The sequence below is a fragment of the Sylvia atricapilla genome, chromosome 1, assembly GCF_009819655.1.
Source record: "Sylvia atricapilla isolate bSylAtr1 chromosome 1, bSylAtr1.pri, whole genome shotgun sequence".
Classification (NCBI taxonomy): Eukaryota; Metazoa; Chordata; class Aves; order Passeriformes; family Sylviidae; genus Sylvia; species Sylvia atricapilla.
This window is the reverse complement of record NC_089140.1, coordinates 103,982,721-104,003,723: the sequence shown is the minus strand read 5'-3', so window position 1 is coordinate 104,003,723 and position 21,003 is coordinate 103,982,721. Positions and strand designations below refer to the sequence as shown.

At 39.0% G+C, this 21,003-nt stretch overlaps 1 protein-coding gene across 4 annotated transcripts; it reads right to left on the bottom strand.

Annotated features, from left to right (window-relative positions):
* Positions 1-807: 807 nt before the first annotated feature.
* On the bottom strand, positions 808-20,171 carry METTL4 (methyltransferase 4, N6-adenosine). Of its 4 annotated transcripts, none has more exons than XM_066329553.1 (9): positions 20,100-20,171; positions 18,919-19,433; positions 18,152-18,214; positions 14,624-14,990; positions 12,433-12,502; positions 10,443-10,617; positions 10,121-10,227; positions 9,421-9,509; positions 808-2,566 (listed from the first exon to the last, which is right to left on the bottom strand). In XM_066329553.1, exons 2-9 carry the CDS (start codon positions 19,348-19,350, stop codon positions 2,421-2,423), a joined length of 1,449 nt encoding a protein of 482 aa, XP_066185650.1. In that variant the 5' UTR covers positions 19,351-19,433; positions 20,100-20,171; the 3' UTR covers positions 808-2,420. The 4 variants fall into 4 exon arrangements, with proteins under 4 accessions (XP_066185650.1, XP_066185663.1, XP_066185656.1 ...); XM_066329566.1 differs by having other exon boundaries at positions 808-2,563; XM_066329571.1 differs by lacking the exon at positions 808-2,566 and adding an exon at positions 4,603-5,265.
* Between the last annotated feature and the right edge of the window lie 832 nt (positions 20,172-21,003).

Below are 21,003 nucleotides of genomic sequence, written 5' to 3'. Positions count from 1 at the left end.
CAGGTGCTGGAAGTGCTCAGATGCTTTAGTTTAGTGGTGAACACAGTGATGGCAGGTTAACAGCTGGACTTGATCTTAGAGGCCTTTTCCAATCTTAATTATTCTAGGATTTTAGAAAGCCACTATTTGCAAAGGACTCCACAGAAAAGACAAATTAATAAGGTCATCAAATCTTAAACAGTCCAAAGAAAGTTATTCCCTTAGAAGGGTTCTACTGCTTAGCTCAAAGCAGAAAGGTGGTTTCCTGATCTCTAAGACTGTTCATCTTTCTTTTAGTTGTAATTAAAGAGATAATCTGGAGTTGTTCATAGCAGCGGATGTGGAACAGACAATATTGTCATTTCTTGTGCTGTTTTGTAGAGTACAAAGGGAAAACAAGATAAGTGCAGCAGTTATCATTTATTCCATGCTTGAGTCCCATACATCGTTTAGTACTAGATGAGAGCATCTTGGGAGGGCAGGGGAATTCTGACTGGGGAAGCAGAAGTTCCAGGTAGGAAATGTCGTATAAAACTAAAAGCAAATAAAGGATCTTCTATCCCTTGTAGCTGTAGCTAAGATTGCTTACCTACTGCCAGTTTAAAATGCAAAATAAACAAAATCGTGTAGCAAGAAATGTTTTCTTGGGTAACTACTGTTACAATACTGTTCCACTGTTACATTATTTATGTATTTTGAGTATATGTTTAACTGTTGTAGGAGGGAGAAAAAAGAATTTTCCTTGTTTTATTAACGACACTGCTCCAATAGGCAAAACATGAAACTGAACAGTAATACAGAAACTGGGTCTGCAAATAAGACACAAGATTTTATCTTCATTTTTATTACAAAATTATAAAAAAATCTTCTGCTAACATTTGAGGTTTAACTTAAAAAAATCTTCACAGCTCACCATGCTATCAAAATGGAAATGAAGGTAAAGAAGTTAGGCAACGCATTCTGTTCTCCACTATAAATAGTCAGAACTCAGGAGCCTACCATAAGGAAAATCAGTTTGTCCAGCACCTCTGCCTCTACTGCTGCAAATGAGTAAGTGGCAGAGGCCTTATTACATTTTCTTTGTATTTTTCAAACTAAATCTAAGCATAGCAAAGGATACACAAAGTGTACTATTCTTTAATTTTTTTTTAAATGGATCATTCTTATGTTAGCTGAAAAATACAGCTCACTGGCATGACTTTATAATGTTCCAAAACATAAAGAGAGATATTTCTTTAAATATATACATTCTTTTAAAATTTCAGAATTTTTAAGATGTTGAGACCAATCATTTACAATGTATTCAACAAATTAACACCATATACACAAAGAGAGAATTGCCAATTGTTTTAGAAGTATAATTATACATAGATTATGGTCAGTCAAGAATTCATATGCCAATAACCATAAGCACTGCTCCTTTCATTTTCTCTGAGGCAGACAGACACAAATAAACAAGTAGGAAAATACACTGCCTTCATAACTATTTTAGTTGAAAATCCATTGTTTTGCAAAAAAATCTTTAAGAAAACAAGCATCATTCAGAACTGTTTACTTCCACTGACTCTTTAAAAACAATACATTATAATTCTTTAAAAACAACAGAGCTACAGTACAGCTGTATCAATGTACTATCAGCTCAGATTTGACAGCTGCAGTGAGAACACTTTAGAATATCTTTCTTTTCTTGAGGTTTGAAAAAGAACACAGATGAGCTTACACTCTAACATTGTTGGCAGATGAAGAATTGTTTGCCCCTGGCGGGTTAATGTGATTACTCTTCAAAAACCACAAGCCTATAGAACCACACAACCCTTACTCTCTAGGGTCATGTTAAACGTTGACCAAGAAGGAAAACTGCATAGTAACCAGCCCAGTTATGCCAACATTTTACCAGTTCACTGGATGGTCAAATATGATTTTGGGGTGACTGACCACCAGGAACCACCAAAGAAACCCCTGAGACAGAAGAACACATGTGCAAAGAGAGGGAACATATGTTAATGATTTTGGAGAAATTATTACAATCTGTGTGCTATTCAGCAAGGTAAATGAAAGTATATGTAAAATACAGTATATAAACAGAAGCTTTCTCTGCAATCAGCATACACAATATTTCAGAGGAGATACTTCCTCATACATCCAGCCAAACAAAGAATGCCAGCTTCTTAATGCTACACGGCTGTCAAGCAGTTTTATCTTTGCTGATTTTTTGTAACAATATCAGTATTTAAATATGTTCAGATCATCAAAACAAGGGACCACCTTGCACAGAGGGGTGATAGTATTAAAAAGATATCCTATAACTTAAAGAATTCTAACTAAAATGCAATTGGTTTTACTTTTGTTACCTTTAGGTGCACTATCAGTAATAAAGTTAAGTTCAAGAGCCCCCTGGGAAGATGTGGGATTTCAGAAGGTATAGATATCAAAGACCCAGCTCAGTTTTCATTCTGCAGAAGAGTGAAATAATCAATGTGCTGAAACTTCAAGACCTCATTTCCCCAGCTGGTCCAGCCAGGCTGCAGGTTGCGAGCAAACAACTCCAAGCACTCCACATCTGGCTTGATAAACTCTGCCAGAACTGCTGTGCAAGAGAAAAAAAAAAAGAAAACAACAATGACAATGGTACAAATAACAACAGTAAACAAGTAAAAACTCCCCCTGTGATGCTAGCAGATGAAAAAATGGATGTTTCATTAAAAAAGGGAGAGACAGCAAATTAATTTCAGAGGTTTCATCAAACAGCTGGACTATTTATAGTGAGAAAGTAATTTTAAATAAGTGCCCTTGAGATTCAGAACAGTACTGTCAAGGCCTTCAATAGCCTTGATTTATTGGTTTTCATTTAGAGAAAGGGAAGGAGGATTTATTTCAGCCTCTACATAGATGAGTTCTGAATTTTTTACTAATATCAACCAAACACCTCCTAAAGCATCACTTAGCACCAATAACATGGGGACAATACTTCTAAAAATAAATAAATGAATAAACCCTTTTCTTAATTACAACCGCACTCTTTTCCCCAGTACTTTAAAGAGGTTAAAAGTATTTTTGTAATGATAACTGTTAAAAAATAAAATAAGAAACACCAGTTAAATAATAATAGCACTAGAAGTGCTATAAAAATGCAGAAACTTTTTACCCCAATATCAACCTGGCAACTGAAAAGACATTTCTAATACTGTTACTGTTATTCAGTAACATAAATCTCAAACTTCTTTTACAGTTAGACATTTTTACTGCCTAAATCCAAGTATAAAAATGCCTGTCACTAACATCAACTGAGTCACTGATCATGACTGGTATTCTTGGAGTGATAGAACAAGATCTTGCATTTTGCTTGAAAAGATCTTGAAAAGATCTTGCATTATTGCAAAGAGTTTATTGTTAAATGTGTTACTTGTCATACAGAGCCATTTAGTCTGTGGCTGGTTCAAGCAACTCCTTAACTACATTTCATGAAATGTTTACAAAAATATTTTTGTGTACAAAAAGAAGCATGAGAAAAGCAAGGGTTTAAGGAGCACCCAAGACAGAGAAGGCAGAAAGACTGAGAAACTTATCTATATTAAAAATTGCATGTTAAGTTTTTTGTTTTGCTGCTGAAGATAAAAGAAGAAAAATTATGGAAACATATCCCTTTCCAAAGGATACCTTGGTCACTTTTGAATCAGATCTGCCAGTGATTTCTGAATCTGTGTCACTTAAAAATAAAGCTTATTAATCCAACATTTTGCTGCCTCATTCAGTCTCTTCAGATATGATCATTGCAAAAGCAGAAACAAACAACACATCCAGTCAGCATACACTGAAGTATGAGAGAAGAAATTTTTTTTTTTCTCTTTTTTTGGTGCAATCCAAGTATTGACTTTTTGCATCAAGCTTGCCAGTCACAGATGTCCCATGTGAGACCCCAGCTGATCAGGTCATGGATCGCTCCTGTTGCAGAAAGATGAGCACCCACCTCACTTTCTAGTGCTGGCCAACCTGTAGGGGCATCTGTGGACAGCAGGGAGAAGGAACTCTGCAGACCTGAGATATTCTAGAAACATGTGGCTTTATTACAAGGGTCGTGGGTAACAGGGCCTGCTTTCAGCCACCAGCCTCGGCTGAAGCAAAGCCCCAAAGAGAGAGGGAGAGAGAGAGAGAGGTGGTATGAGGTAAGGGAGGCAAAAAAGCTAAGAGGGGTAAGAGAGGTAAGAAGAGTGCTGGGGTCAGAACGGTAAGAGAGAGGGAGGTAGAAGAAAAAGAAGAAGAGTGAGGACCTTCTTACAACACATTATATCTCTTTTTGGTTGAATACTCTAATTTACAGTGACCAACCGGCGCAAGATACAAAACCTACAAACTTTGCAGGCAACTTATGAGAACTACTAAATTACCATATGATCCTATATTCTAAACTCTAAAGACTACTTTTCTTATCTACCTTTTCCTTGATGCCTTGGCAGGGTGGAGAGGGGCTGCATTCTTGGGTCCTTTTGTTTTCTGCCTTTCAACCCACCTCCAGTTAATCACCGTCTTCCTGCCTGCCATGCCTACATCTCAAAGCTGACCTTCATTTCTATTTCACTCACAGGTTTTACATCTCCAGTATTTCTCACCAGACAATCATATCCATAAGCCCATCCTGTCCCATCTTTCCCAACACTAACCCCAGATACATTTCCTACCTACATGATCACCTCTTCCAAAGCACCAATATACTAAGAAATTTTCTGTAAATATTTTTAATGTGTGTTTCCAGGTTTTATTGTATTTTGGCATGGCATAATAAACAATTCGCCTTCTCCCAATCTTTAACAAATGTCCCATGAATGTCTCAGATGGGTTATCATCAAGGCAGCTTTTAATCTAAAAAATACTGCTACCAGAAGGAATCTCATTCCAAAAACCTGCTTCTTTTAGAGGCAAGATAAAATGTTTAAACAAACCTAGCATTCACAGAGAAGAGTCTGGGAAGTTTAGAGGAATATGTACATTCTGACAGAAAACTCATGCACTGTTTGGTGTCATGGGAGTTCATCTAATTAGACACCACTTATGAGTAGCAGCTTAATACCATTTTGCAAACCCATCAGAATAAAAAAAAGTGGTAAAATTTATTGTTCTTTTCACAGCTCCATTAAGATAAGAATTTCTTGTGCATAATTTGCTGACGATTTGATCAGAGGGCTGAAGCACCTCTCCTAGGAGGACAAGCTGAGAGTTGGGCTTGTTCATTTTGAAGATGAAAAGGCTCCAGGGAGACTTTACTGTGGCTTTTCAATGCTTAAATGGGGCCTATAAGAAAGAAGGCAAGAACATTATTTGAGCAGGGCCTGCAGCAATAGGACAAGGGATAAATAGAGGTTTTAAACTAAAATAGGATCAATTCAGACTAGATATAAGGAAATAATTGTTCACAATGAGGGTGCTGAAGCACTGAACAGATTTCCCAGAGAGGTGGTAGATCTTAAAATTTGTAAGTTAAAAATGTCATCATGGCACTAGGTTCAGTAATCCAAAGCAGTTTTAATAGGCACCAACAACTTTCATGCCTAGAAGAACAAATTTGAAAAGCACACTTCAGACATTCAACCAACCTCAAAGACGGGCTCACCAGAAAGCAAAAAAGGAGTAGCCAAGAAACCAATCAGCTCAGCAGAAACAGAAAATGTGTGCCAGTCTTGCTATCAGTTTGGTTACAGAATTTAAAAATGAAGTCGCAGGAATCTCTCCCTCTCCTTCCAGCAGAGACAGCATCTTTTTAAACTTAGAGGACTTTTTTAAAAAAAGAGATGTATTACATGTAATTTGAGATCACATTATAGTACGATTCTACAATGCTAGATTGTAGGCATTTACATAATCACATCAGGCAGCAACTTGCGCTGCAATGAAATTACCATACCAAAAGAGCTGAATTTTGTTGGCTTAAAATCTCATTACATTGGTTTCCTTCAAATATGAAAAATCAGTGTTTGAGTTACAAATTATGTCTTCTCTGTTAGACCTTTACATCACCAGTAGGCTATCTTAACACACATGGATCTGATCTGCAGCCCCCAAGCAAACCCATGGGGTTTCTTCCCCTGAAAACAGCTTAGAGGAGTTCAACCAGTAGAAAAATTAAGTATTGAGTTTTCCTACCATGGCACAAATTGAAAAATAAAACCCAGCACACTCTTGCTTCTATCCACTTACAGATACCACTGACAGGAAAGAGGTTAAATAGATGATAAACAGCCTATTCTTTATCACTTGCAGGTGTCACAAACACTATGACAACAACTCAGGTACTTATACTTGAGCACCTAATGCTCTAAGACGTGAAGCAAGCACAAAGCCAGCTGGCAGACACGACAGTTCCAGAAAACCCATTTCATTCTGAAGAGCAATCCAGTGGTCAGGCAGGAGACTTACTTGCCACACCTGCATACTCCTAATCCCAAACACATACTGAAGATGCATGCTCCTAAACATGTTTAAATGAGCAAAAGAAAGAATTACCTTTTAAAGAAGCAACAGTTTCTCCTTATTGTTTGAACTTACACTGCCTAAAAAGCAGGTTCTGCATTGACAAATTGAATATATAAAGTGAAAATAACTGTCTGCTTTTTCACCACTAGATCAGTGAGCCATGCAAAGCACAAAGCATAAAGTTATCTCAGCTTAAAATAGCCCTTCAAAATTGGAGTTTGCAATATAGAGGTCCTTATTGCCCACTTTGTCTAAACCCTGAACAGAGTGGGACCAGAAAACAATCTGAAATCCAGCCCAAAGATAGTTTTACAGCACTGCATCTTTCTTGAACTTCAAGTTAAACCTAGATGCTGATGCACCTATCAATTAGTCTTACAGCAAGGGCTCACAAGGTATATAATGAGAAAAAAAGCCTTAATTTTTTTTAGTTCCAAGAAAACCTTTATAACATGGCCTAATAAACCATCATTGCTACAGGACAAGGGAGTTCCCATGACTTTTCATTGCGTAGCTCTGCTGAATATATACAAATTTGTTAGAACATAGGCAAGAATTAATTCCAGTGCTTTTAGGCAAACTCCTACACAACAGTATTATTTCCTAACAATAAATGCATATACTTAAAAACTGGAAGAGCAATGGCTATAACAAGAGCAATCTATATAATACAGGAAAAGGAAAAAAGTTGAAATGAAGTTATGTAGAACTTGGTACATATCTGTAACAGAGTATCTTTTGTGCTCTCTAAGAGCAACATTGAATTGAATTAGGAAGAAAACCTGCTGTTATTTGAATCAAAACTTGGAGTAATAAAATTTCATTTTAACACATTTGCATAAAGCAGCTTAAGTACATTCACTATGACATATTAGAGCTCTAAGCATTGAACACAGCACATGCATCACCAAAAACCCCTACAGTTGCAATTTCACGGTTAAATGCACTGTAGGAACACAAACATCTCTTTTTGATGGCTTACTTTAATTTACATCTTTCTCTTCCCCCAGAGAGATAAACTCTTATAATCAGTCATTAAGTGGCTACATATGTACCAACATACAAGCCTTATTGTTGTAATAAGAAACAAAGTGCCAGACAGCATCAGTAAATACTAATATTTTTGGCTTTGTTACTACTTAAACAAAGCATAAAGAATGTGTGTGACTCATCAAGTATCCTTCTCCCCCCTTGCCAAATCTCTGCTTCTGTTCGAATTTCTTCTGAACCTGTCTAGGATGTAGCTCAGCTGCTCTCTACTGGCTGCTTGAGAATATTGCCTGGTCATGAAAGCAACACCTTTTTACAGCACAGAAGTCAAAGCATCAGCGATCAGCTTTTGCTTTATGGTCTACCTTTTCATTATATAACCATATTTTGCACAGACCTGCCAAACAGCTGTAGGATATACATGTATTTTCACAAAAACCTTTTACATATTGCTCCACAGCAAGTTCATTTTTCAAAGAGAAACACAAACACTGCACAATGGTATCAAATCCCATCACTCAAGTGAAGATTCAAGAAATACACACAAGAAATTAGCAAGGACATTTTCTTTCGAAGTCCACTCAGGGTTATTATTTATAAAGTTATAAATTCTCCAATATGGTTTCTACATTCTGCCCTACAAAAGCATTGCTCTGAGGACCATTGTTGCACTAAAATTTTCTGTGATACATCCAAACTGCTGGTTTGCACCCTTGGATACCTCACGAGTTTCCTGTTTGTGCCCAAGTTTGCTGCTAATTATTGGCTTGCTAAAGAAACCCTAGGTGACAGCCTCATAAATAACCACCCCATTGTTCATTACCTTAAATCAACATATATACCTCCTGCTGTAGCCCTAATTCTTAAAAATGTGGCTTCAGGATGGCAAAAAAGATCCTCCTAGAACAGCCCATCTTTTTTTTCTATTTTTAGCTAACCAAAGTATGTCCTTTCTACTAGTTTTTTAACAAGTGTGTACGTGTGTTTGTGTATGTATATATACATATACGGTAATTTAATAAATGCAAGCCCCCAAATACAGATTTTAAAGCATCCCTGGAGGTACAATTGCTCAGATCAAAAGTAGTTCTACCCCTTGGGAAGAGAAAAAGGAAAGCATATCAGAGGAGCAAAGAGTGACACCTCTCCTCTCCAAGAGCATTAAACATTTCTTCTACCTGCCTTTCCTGATGTGAATTTGAAACACCTGGAATGTTTGCAGATTCATCACGAGCTTCCTCTTTGGTGGAGGATGAAATAGTTTTTTGAGAGGTATTACAAATATTTTTTACCAGTCTTGTAAGGTTCTAGGGTGTTGTAATGATGAAAGTAGTACCACTTCCTATTGATGAAATTAGTCAAAATGCTCCAGGACAGTTCTTTGGACTAACTCTAAAAAGCTGATTTTATACCCACACTAACTGGCTGGCTGGAATTACTGCATCAATTTCAGTGAGTGAAATACAACTACTCATAAATAAGCAGGGTATGCCTTATTTGTTGCCTCTTATTAGTGGTCTTAAAATAATTATTTTTTTGGATTTAAAGGCATAATTGCACTGCAGGCATATCATTAATTCATGCAGCTATGTAAACATTTATTTCAGGAAGACATAATAATGAAGGAGGTTCCTGCTTTCCTATTTTATGTGTTCCCAAAATTCTCTCCCTCACAAGGTACTTTAGGTCATTTGTCACAATTTCATATATGACACATTTGTAAAACTCTTTTTGCAGTATTTAAAAGAAAAAAATTGAAAAAGGCAACATTTTTTCTACGTGTCTACCCAAAATGTTCACACAGTAATACATGAAGTCCTAGTTTTCACATTCATTTTTTGAGACCAAGGCTGAGGTGCTTTAGAACACTTTTAGAAATGTTGAGGAACCACAAGTGCTGTTGAGTAAAATTGCTTGGCAAATGCAGAATGAGATGTTCAAGTCCACTGTGCTACAGAAATATTAGGCAAAAAAACCAAAACATACCAGCAAGAGGAGGTTTATGTGAATGCAGACTGCAGGGTATGCTGACAATTAACTGATGCTCTGGAATTGGAAGAACACCTTCAGATTTCCTGTCATATGTATCAGAAAAGAAAAGAAATATGAGAATGAATGCTACCCAGTGTGATGCTACAGCTCTTGCAGAGCTACTTCAGATATATTTGAACACAATATATATAGGAGATAACACATAGGATGTTTATTCGCAAACTTCAGGGAAGTTAAATGTTCCTCAGACATAACATAAAATGACAGTTTACGAAATCATTGAAGCTTTAGACAAAACATGGTTAACAATAGCCATGCAAAGCCACTGAGAAGAAACAATGCAGGCCTGTATGTCTTCATGTGTTAAACAACAGCAGCAGCCCCTAAATGGAGTCAGCCTGTGCCAAGGATTCGTGGTCCAAGAGAATCTGTCAGCAAAGGAAGCCCTGTCCACAAGGCTTCCACAAAACTGTCTTTTGTCCAAGGCAGCTCCCCAAGGCAGTAGATGCAAACAGAGAGAGGGCCCCATTCTTTAATCTCAGTAAGGCACTCTCTTATTCCAAAGCTAACAAGGGTCTTTTTAGAACCACAATCAGCCAAAAGATTTTGGGACATTATACTGCATTATGAGCAAGTGATACTTACAAAGAGAATCCTGCAAAAATAGACATTTACCATAAATATTCTGACATACCTTAAGGCTTCCTTTACATCTCCTTGAACTCTCCCCAGTACAAGAACTTCGTAGGGTTTTTTGTGCAAAGAATCCAAAGGCAATACAAATTCTCCAGCTGTAGTAATCTGACACAAGAGAGTTAAAAACATACAGTAGAAGGTTTTACTATCTGATATTTTTCCAAGACCTTTTCCTTTATAAAAAGGAGGATACTGATAATATCATAGCTTTCAAGTACAGAAGCACATGGTAGTACATAGACAAATTAGAAGAACATGAAGTGTCACAGTGTAAGTCTTCTCAGTCTTCAAGAAAGCAACAAAACAAATTGAGAACTTACTTTTACCCAGTGCCACTCAGCAAGTGTTTTCACCGACCAGTGAGGATAAAGTTCATCCTTAACAAAACGTAAGTGCTTCTGTCTATTAGTCACCCACATGACTACAAGACAATTTGGAGCAGCTAGTTCTGGTACAGGAATCTGCTTGATTTGCCACGAAGACAAGTGGCTGTACCTATGCCAATATAGTGAGAAAGCAAATTAGCATATACCAACCATAAAAATTGCAAAGCAACACAAATGGATAAAAAAAAATACACAGACCAGTCACTTCAAGAATTATGTCCTGACAATCTAGGTCAAAAAACAGTTCAAGACTGACACCCAGTGGACAATACTGAGAGATTTTATATAAAACTCATTTGTGTATGTACCTAAACTTTATTGAGCAGAACCTTGAACTACATATTTGCACTATCCCTCGAAATAAAGCATTTTGAGGTGTCACTATGAAGAAGTTTAGAAGCCCATGTTTCATTTAAGAACTGTTAGCTGTAATTCAGTATTCTCACCTTTGTCCCAGAACTAAGCTATTTAGTGAACACTAGCTTCTTGGGCAATGTAATACTATTCACATCTTATAATAAACTCTTTACTGAATGAAAATGACAGGTGAGTCACAAGGGCAACACTAATTTGAATGGCAAGTTTAAAGGTCATAAAATACAACAATTTCTCCAATTATTTTCAGAAGTTGTTCATTTTTTTAAATTATCTGCCATGGTAGAAGTTCTCTAGGTTATCCAAAACCATTCTGCATTTTTCTGAGCTAACTGAATGCTACACCAGTGAACTGAGGTTGATTTCCAGATCCTGTCCCATTCCACCTTTTTTTTATCATGCAATTCTACATTATTAATAAACTGCAGTTCGTGAAACTTACATACTGCAGCACCAAAAATACTGGCACACTGCCTAATGGAAACCAGCAGCCACTATGTGCTTAGCCAGGACCCTACACAATACCACAGTGAGAAAGAGTAAACAAGGATAAAATCAAAAATACCTCCTGGACTAGAACATCCAGAGCAAAAAAGATTCACACAGGTGAGAAATGCTTTCACAATGATCAGCTGCCAACAAGATAATTACGAGCAGCAATAGCTCCTCCACATTTTGCCTTTATTTTATAAGGGAGACAGGATCTTGGTGACTAACTCATGCTAGTAACTACAATTTTTCTCTGAGTACCTTATATACTCAAGAAAGACATTTGAATGAGAGTTTCTAGAGGTTTCTGAAGGCTTTCAAAGGAAAGCCTACTCATCAATCTCTGCATCTTCAAACTATATCTTCATAACTAGCTTCAAAAGTTACAGCAAACTTTATTCTAGAAAATTGTAAGGCCATATTTCCTGTATACCCTTCTTTCAAATAGACACAATTCTATGGTAATCAAGAGGACTCCACTGGCATAAACATGATCTTACTCAGCAGTGGAGGAAGCCCATAAAAATTTAAGTTAATGACTTCATAAACTACAGTACTCAGAGTTCCTACTGCACTAGAGGATTTTACGGCTGCATTATGATGTTCTTCTAAATATTAGACTGAAGCTTAAGCTACACCTCAAACTAAATAAAAACCCACTAAAACTTGTGAGCAAGATTTCAGCCCTGCAAATACTCACACATTTATCTAGCTTTATGCCCACTGAGGGAACCCTATTAATTACAAAGTAATATCTGCATGATCTGGACCCTACAAAACAGCTGAATCCATACATTCTTTGTAAAGGACTAACATTCACCAGCTAGGTAACTTAAGACCTACTCTTGCAAATATTTTGCATGCCAAGTATCCAACACATTTCAGTGAAGTACCTAAGACAGTCCATAGATTTGAAGGTAAGCATGTGTCAAAATATTTAAAACTTTAAGCTACAGCCTCACCATTATACTGGTCCTGGATTGGATCAATATATTAAAATGTTAATTACCCTTTGTAAGCTATGATGGCAAAGTTCCTTTGATTTTACTATAAAAGATACCTGTTACTCCTTTTAACAGACTTGTTCTCCCATGGTGGATCAATCACAATTACATCATATTTTTTCTTGTCTGGCAAGTGAAATTAAAGAAAAAAAAAGGCAAAACAGGAAATTAGCATTAAAAATATCTATCTATATATATATACAATATATATACAGATATACAGCAAAACTGCAAATGTATTCTATTCTTTCCAAATAAGAAATTAAAAGACTTTTGACATGCTTGTTTTAATTCAGATAATTATATCCAGAAAATTCAGTATTTTTAAGCTGATTACCCACCAAGAAGTTTTGAATATCTTTAGGACTTTCAAGAAAATAAAAGGATAGCAGAGTGCAAGTCTCAAAAATAAAAATGTTACCAGGTTTCCCAACAGAAGCTATGTAATAAAGTACCCAGCTGAGTGAAAAGTTATGGCCCTGAATGCAAGATTCCTGTCCTGTTTGGTCTTTTATCAGGCCAACATGGACGTGTAGAGCTTCAAGCCAGCCCTAGAAAACTGTTTTCCACTACTGGAGGTAAGGAGAGATAGATAGCTAGACATATCGTACAAAACAAGAATCAATGAACAAGAGTTAAAGAACTGAAAGAGTTTTCATGGGAGAAGCTGAGTTTATTTTAGCTGGAGGATAGAAGATACAGAACACATCTATAAAAAAACAGAACTCCCCAATTTTATTTCTCCAGAGAATGTATCTGTTCTTTCATTGACTCTAACGGTAAGAAAAACAGCTTAGTATTTGATGTTCACAAAATGTGATTACTGCATCTTATTCATTTAACACTGGAGGTGTTATCCTTACAGTGGACTGACCAGCAAGAATTATTTGTCTTTTGGCAGGTGAAAGGGAAGGAGAAAAATAATAATTAGAATGGACAGCTGACTTAGTCAAGTCAGGGTCAAAAAGGCTACAGTCAGGGCATTATGTTAACATTCACTGTTGTTTATTTCAAAAGCATTTGCTCAGATTTCTTGGACTGCTCTGTAACTCCTTGGAGAATCTTACATGCTCAACTGTGCAGAGTGGCAGCAGAGTGATAATAATATTCTTTCTTTCCTATACATGAAAATATCTAACTAACTAGATTCTGGACTTCAAATGCAAAATTGTTAATTAGATAGCAAGATTCTACCTCCTGAATATCTTCTCAATAAAAAAAAATTAAAAATATGATATCTAAGTTACATATGCTTCCTGTCTTTTCATGCGCAATTAAAAAAATCTCAAATTACTGACTAGAGGGCAGAGCAGTAATGCCCAGCTCATGCTCACAGGCAACATCTTCCATGTAAGACTGTCTGATAAAGCCTGTCTGTGACTGATAGTAATAAAAATAACAGTAATAATAATAATAATGAAGGCAAATTTGAAAGCTAATGCAATGGCACTGAAGACTGATGCATGCTGTCAGCTTAGGGCTGAGGATAGTGGCTCAGGTAGCTTTTGATCCACTTTTACAAAGGACTTATTTATTCTAAAATCCCCCCATTTCCCTGTCACTGACTTTTGCATAAGCCAATACCCTCAGCTGTGAAACACAGCAGCTGAAGAGTCAAGTCATGCGTGCTTACTGGTGGTCTTGCTAAAGTGATGCTGCCCTCCAGCTGCGTGCAACAGCCTCTCAAATTGTTATCTTCCCTGAGGGATACCGGGCTTTGTTCCACAACCAGTTTATTCCAATCCAAAAAGACCCTGCCACTGAACAGGATGCGTCTGTAAGTGAAGATTTGCTTTAAGGTGCATTATCTCATCTCTCCCTCATGGTCTAATCTAGCTAAAACACAAGACAGCAGGACCACCACTTCAGCAGCAGCATGGACCTACCTATGCTAAAGGCTCATCCCATGGGACAGGGAATCAGCAGCACAGCTAGTCCCAGTTCAATGTGTTCATATGACTTCTATGCAGACAGCGGCTCAGAACACCCTCACAAACATTTTGGATGAGATTTCTAAAGGAGCCTCCTGGAGACAAATAATTCCCTCATGACACAATTTCCTAATCACTCAAGATTCCTTGGAAAGTCTTTGCAGAAAGTTAGAAATATCACCCTGAAAGCCTGCAGCAGCATTTGCTATCAGTGTGATGCTGTATGTTGAAATTAACACATTGAGTCATCTTGACATTAAACTGCCCCTCTTGGGCAGGAAAAAGGGGGTAAATTCTAACACCTAAAGATACTTACAGTTCAGCAGAGGATGTAAACATGAAATATCAGATAAGAGGAAACTGCTTTTTGGTGGTACCAAATATTTCTGCCCCATTAACACAATTATCTTTGCATAGTTTGAGCTGTTTTCCATAACACACGAAAGCAAGTCCTGCTCTGCACTAGATGTTTCCTCTTCTAGGACACATACAGCTTGATGGTCACTTCCATTCACAGCTGGAAACTGCTTTGCCATTTCACATAATTCAGCCAATCCACACACAATGCCTTGAGGAACATTATTCTTCCTGCAACTGAGTTCTGCAGTAGTATGGTGAAGAAAACCACTTTTGAGTCCCTCTTGGACTAAATGCAAAGTGCCTTCCCAAATTAGCTTCCTGACCTGTATGGTGCCAAAAAAAAAAAAAAAAAAAAAAAAAAAAAAAAAAAAAAAAAAAAAAAAAAAAAATCTTTCAAGTATCTACTTTACCAGGGAATGCAACTGAAATCAAAACATTTTCAATCTGCAGGCAGGGAAAAGGATCCTTGCCAGTTACTGAGATCATTGGCTCAAAAGCTACAAAGGCATGATCATAAGGCATGTGCTTGGTCTAAACTCCAGCTGGCATCCACATACCACACAGCCATTCACTCACACCACATGCCTCCAAATCCCTGGTGGGGAGAAGAATCCAAAGATAAAAGCAAACCTTGTGGGCTACTATAAGAACAGTTTAAAAATGGAAACAAAATGAATTATTATCAGTATTTTCATTATTAAAAAGTGAGAGAAAGAGAAGTACGACCCAAGAGAAACAACTGACGCACAATACAATCGCTCACCACCTGCTGCCTGATGTCCAGCCCACCTCTTAGTAGCAAATCCATGGCTCCAGGCCAACTCCCACTGTTTATACAGTGAGCGTGACATCCCATGCATGGAATAACCCCTTGGCCAATTCAGGTCACCTGTCCTGGCCATGTTCCCTCCCAGCTTCCTTTGTGCACCTGCCTGCTGGCAGAGCATGGGAAACTGAAAATTCCTTGACTTAGGGTAAGCACCGCTTAACACACTGATGTTTGAATTGTTGCTGTCAACATAATCGTCATGCTAAACCCAAAATAACAATCCTTGATGTTTTCTGATCTATCCTGATCAGGCTGGAAGGGACAAAGCAGCTGCAGCTGGGTGCAGACATTTGGGCAACTCATCTACCCTTAGCTTCCAATACATTGGCTCTGGGGCTTTTTAAAAAACCTGGGTTCATTTTTCATTTGGAGCATTCCCACTCTGCATCACCTATCCAGCTATCAAGTAGAAAACTAACTCTATCCCAGCCAAAAGCAGGACACCGTGCTAACTTCTGTTGTTGGTTTTCATTTTTTGGTAAAGTTACAGTAATTAGAAGGCTGGAGAAAGAAAGAGCAAGAAACTACTGAATAAAACATTTCAGACAACAGATGTGGAATACTATTGTCTCAACCAAACACACATTTCAAAGCAATTATCTGAAGCCGAATTTAAAATTCTAATTTAATTTCCAGTTACTGTGCCCATGAACATATTTTCAATTGAAATGTATACTGGGATCTAAAAATTAGTCCTTTTCCACATTTCAATTCACTTCATAAAACAATAGTTTATGCATTTTTCAGTAATACAGAAGTACAACCAGTAAATCAAATTAAAGTATCAGTATTTGATTTTTGCAACTTTTCTAAGTGGAAAACCTCTCAAGTAGCCTGCTAGTCAGTCCAGGATGACACAATTCTTGGATCTATATACACTGTCATTCACTTCAGCACCTTCCCTTCACAAAATTCAGAGACCCATTTTATTTCAAAATCATGGAGCCTTTATAATATTGATTGTCAGTGAGGTGGGTTTATCCATTTGTCCACTGTCATTTACAGTGGCTTTGTTAAAGGCTTCAAATACATACCATGGTTTCAAAAGCTTCTGATTACAGAATCTTCAACATTACAAGAAGGTTTTACAAAATATGCTTTATTATAATTCCCAGATTAGTGGCAGGGGGAAGAAAAAGATTTTTTTTATAATTGAACAGTGCCACCTCCAGATATCAGAGAGTACAGAGTCATAGATTTTTAGTAGCTAGGTTTCTGATAAGAGAAGCTCATACTGCTTCAACAGAATTACTAAACATATTTTTAGAAATTATACCTTCTTAGATGCATGTGTTAACTTACAGGTGGACAAAGTGGACAAAGTCTCTTGACTATGAAGCAATCAATGTAGGAGTTTTAACAAATGGCTGCTGAAGGAATTTAGCATATTTTGTACTGTTCCCTACATTGACACTGACTGAAATTCATAAATGGATTAAACTGAAATTCATAGATTTACTTTCAGAAACAAAATTGGGGTTGTTTGGTTTTATTTTGTCAAGTCTACATAAATAAGTGCCAAAATAATCTCGATTGACTTGCAGAGCTATAACCTTTAACAACACAAATACAGTAAAAATCAAATACTTTCTAATCTGTGAATGATATAAGAGGCTAAATGAGGTCACAGATTTTTCCAAACTCTGTCTTCTCCACATATTAATCAAATATCATTTGAAGTTACACAAGCCTCCGAGACATCAAACTTTTTCTCTTCATTTCTTTCCTTATTTCTACTGTTGAATGATTTTATATTAGCCTTAATATCTTCATACTCATGTTGATGCTGAACTCCAAAGTTTTCTCTTTTAAGGTGATTCTGCACATGCACAGCTTATTCACAAAAATAATCACAGGACCTCTACACTGTATCAGCAAGCTGTACTTGTTTACTACAAAATTGTTGCCATGTAAAAGAAAAAAGTGTAGTCATCCAAATGTAGTTCAAGTGGAATGGATTTAAGCAAAAAAGCCCAATATGACTAAAACCTTTGTCAAAGGAAAGAAAACAAGTGTAGCTCCTAGCTCATGTTCACACCACTATTTGGGAAAGCAGTAGAATACATCAAACATGACCTACAGATCACATTTCCACAATTCACAATTATGCTTCAGTGTAATTCACTTGTATCTTCACATCACTGACATAAGCATACAGACTTGAATTCCAATTCATTCGAAATGAACACAAAATGTCAGTGAAAGTTGTTTTTTTTTCAGTTGCAGAATAAGGTATTTTGAAGCACATTTGGTCTCAAAGACATTGAATAACTCCAGCACAGTGTCCTGAAACAATGAGGAGCTGATCTTCAGAACAGGTTATGCTGCCAATTTCAAATCAGTCACTTCCTAATATTCAACTCATCACAACATAATGTTCAGATGTCTATAACAGTCCAATTTACCTAGTGAATGCAGCTTCCAGCTCTTTGTAACGTCTCAGATGCAATTTCACATGTATCTACATAGAAGATCTACTCTGTAAGCCTGAATTCAAGTAAGAATTGGAGAGACTGACCTTCCTTTCCCTTTCCTTCTTCGCGCCAGTGAAACAAGCTACAAAAACAGAACTTGTTTGCAACCATGCCCTCCACTCTGCAGACGCCCAAAGTGAAGTAGCACGTACTTGCAAAATACAAGTTTTTTCCAACTTACCTTTGAATGGTATTCCAAAGCATCCAGCTCACCTTGGTTAAATACACATTTTCTTTTACGTTTCTGTAGAATTTGCAAAAAATAACAAAAAAATCCATATCATTTCATGATGAAATAAAAGGGAGAAAAAAATCAAACATACAACTTAACTCTTTAAAAGTGGAAGAAATTTTCAATCTCTTCTTCTATCACAAGTACAAATCAAATAAGCAAAAAGATCTGAAAATGCCTAACCTGCTACAGGCATCCACAAGATACATAGCCTTAAAGCTGTTTTAAATTCATGGCTCTAGGATCTGAAGGTACCTAGTCCACAGTTTGTGCTCACGCCTCCTTTGGGACCATACTAAAAGTTTCAGCTGCCAAGTTCAGTTTACCAATAAAAGAAAAAAAAATTAACTATGTCTTCATGATTACACTTACTGGTTTAAACCAGTGACTCTTTTATTTGTTTGTCCACATGGAACAGCACTGAACAACACTGAAAGAAAATTCATATTGTCCTTCCCAACTCACTAATCTGCACAATCTCAAGAGCCACCACAGTTTCAGGCTGTGTACCTGACCACAACCAGTGTCAGATTTTGGGAGCAATCCACTGCTTATGAGACACAGAAGGCATATTACTGACATGAGGCACACAAGAATATCCTCAAAAGTTCCCACTCTTCTACACTACCTCAAAAGACTCAGGCATGCAAAATAATATTAGTAGTATATTAGTGATCAAGGGATTACTGTAACTTACTGTGTTACAGAGAACATACCTTCCTAGCGGTGGCAAGAGAATCTCCAGTGTCACTTTTTGCTCCTTCTTGGTGTTCCTCTCTGTCGCTGCTGGCCTTTATTTCTGTCAGACTCACCTCAGGGCATCCCTGACACAGCTGCTCCTCAGGAGCTGCAGCTATATGGGGCTTAGAAATATCAAAGAACTCCTTCCGAAACACGTATCTCATCTTTGCTCTTTTACCTTCTGTTTCTATGGCATCTTCAGGACCATTAGGAGGACTATCACTTGTTGAGGGGGCAGCAACAAAAGTAGGAATACTGTGACAGTCTTCAGTAGATGTGACAGAAGTACTGCGAGTGACACCACCAGGGTGTGCAAAGGAGTCACAGATCTCATAGCCACACTGGTTGATAAAAGAGAGATGATCCACAAGCCATCCCGCTGTCAGACGATGTACCACGGACATCATAAGTCCCCTTTTCAGGAAGAAAAATCAGCTCCCTGAAACCACAGCCTTCACCAACCATCCACACTTCTTGGAGCAACCTCCTCCTGTGGGAATTTTTTATAAAATTCACCTTACAGAATTATCACTGTTTAATAACTTAGCACCTACCTTCTGACAGACATTCCCATGCACACACAAAGCGCACTGCTGAAACTTCTGACTTCAGTCGGTTTCTCCATTATGTATGTCCCTATACCACTACTTATTTCATAGAAACTAGATTTTATATGACTTTTAATACTTTTATACGGTATGGACTTACTCTGGGTATATAAGCATTTACACTACGTATCTACGATGTATGTTACACACATGCTATATAGACTACATGTACCATATATATGCACACACTATATACACACACATACGCTATGTGTAGTCATACATAAACACACATCTACATGCATATACACACACAAAAACACACTACATACATATGCATACACTGTATCTACACACACACACATATATATACACACACACCATATATACATATAGAGATATGGATCACTATGACGGCACCCGGGAGCAGTAATACAGGCACAAGGGCAGGGGCAGCCGCGGTCCTACACTGCTGAGGCCAGGCGCCCACTCCCATCCCCGCGGGCATACAGGGACCGAGAGCTCGGGCTTTTCCCCAGGAAAACTCTCAGCAGCTGGAGAAAACCCCAGGGCTCGCCGTGGCCCGGCAGCGCCTGGCACCCACTCACCGCGGGCGCCGCCATGTAGCAGTACCGCCATGGTCCTTCCCCAAACCCTTCCGGGGGCTGGGATCCTCCTCCCCTCGGGTCCCTCCACCCCTCGGCTCCCTCCGCCCCTCGGCTCCCTCCGCCCCTCGGTTCCCCCCGCCCCTCGGTTCCCCCCGCCCCTCGGTTCCCCCCGCCCTCGGTTCCCCCCGCCCCTCGGTTCCCCCCGCCCCTCGGTTCCCTCCGCCCCTCGGTTCCCTCCGCCCCTCGGTTCCCTCCGCCCCTCGGCTCCCTCCGCCCCTCGGCTCCCTCCGCCCCTCGGTTCCCCCCGCCCCTCGGTTCCCCCCGCCCCTCGGTTCCCCCCGCCCCTCGGTTCCCTCTTCCCCTCGGTTCCCTCTTTCCCTCGGTTCCCCCCGCCCCTCGGCTCCCTCCGCCCCTCGGTTCCCCCCGCCCCTCGGCTCCCCCCGCCCTCGGTTCCCTCCGGCCGCGCCGCCCAGCCCGCGGCCGCCGTGACGCAGTTCCGTGTGACGCTCTGGGGACGTCCGGGCGGGCGGATTTGAAATTGCGAGGAGGCGGCGGCGCTGGCGGTAACGGCAGGGCGGGGAGCGGGAGGGCAGCGACACTCTCAGCCAGCGGGACAAGTGTCCGTGTGGCAGCGGTGAGTCCCGGGCTGGCCTCGCTGCTGAGTCCCCCGGTCGCCTTCGGTATGCGGTCTCAGGGCGAGCGGGTGGAGCTGCGCTCAGCTCTGGCGCGCTCCTACGCTTTTTTTTTTTTTCCCCCCTCCCTTGCTGGCGTGTTGGCTCTGGCGACCTGCTCTTAAATCTCTGCTTAAACTCTGCTCCTTACAGCGTCGTGGCTTCTGTCAGCAGCAGCGTGGCCAGCCCTGTACGTGTGGCCGGGGTGACAGTCCCGTGTACGCGGCGCTGCT

What these genes read in the sequence shown, in the direction of transcription:
- METTL4 (XM_066329553.1), bottom strand. Translation starts at nt 19,350, where the DNA reads ATGATGTCCGTGGTACATCGTCTGACAGCGGGATGGCTTGTGGATCAT. An exon ending in GATGTAAAGGAAGCCTTAAG is followed by an intron (nt 9,510 to 10,120) that starts GTATGTCAGAAT and finishes TACATATGACAG; the next exon opens with GAAATCTGAAGGTGTTCTTC. An exon ending in ACATAAACCTCCTCTTGCTG is followed by an intron (nt 2,567 to 9,420) that starts GTATGTTTTGGT and finishes TCTCTTGCACAG; the next exon opens with CAGTTCTGGCAGAGTTTATC.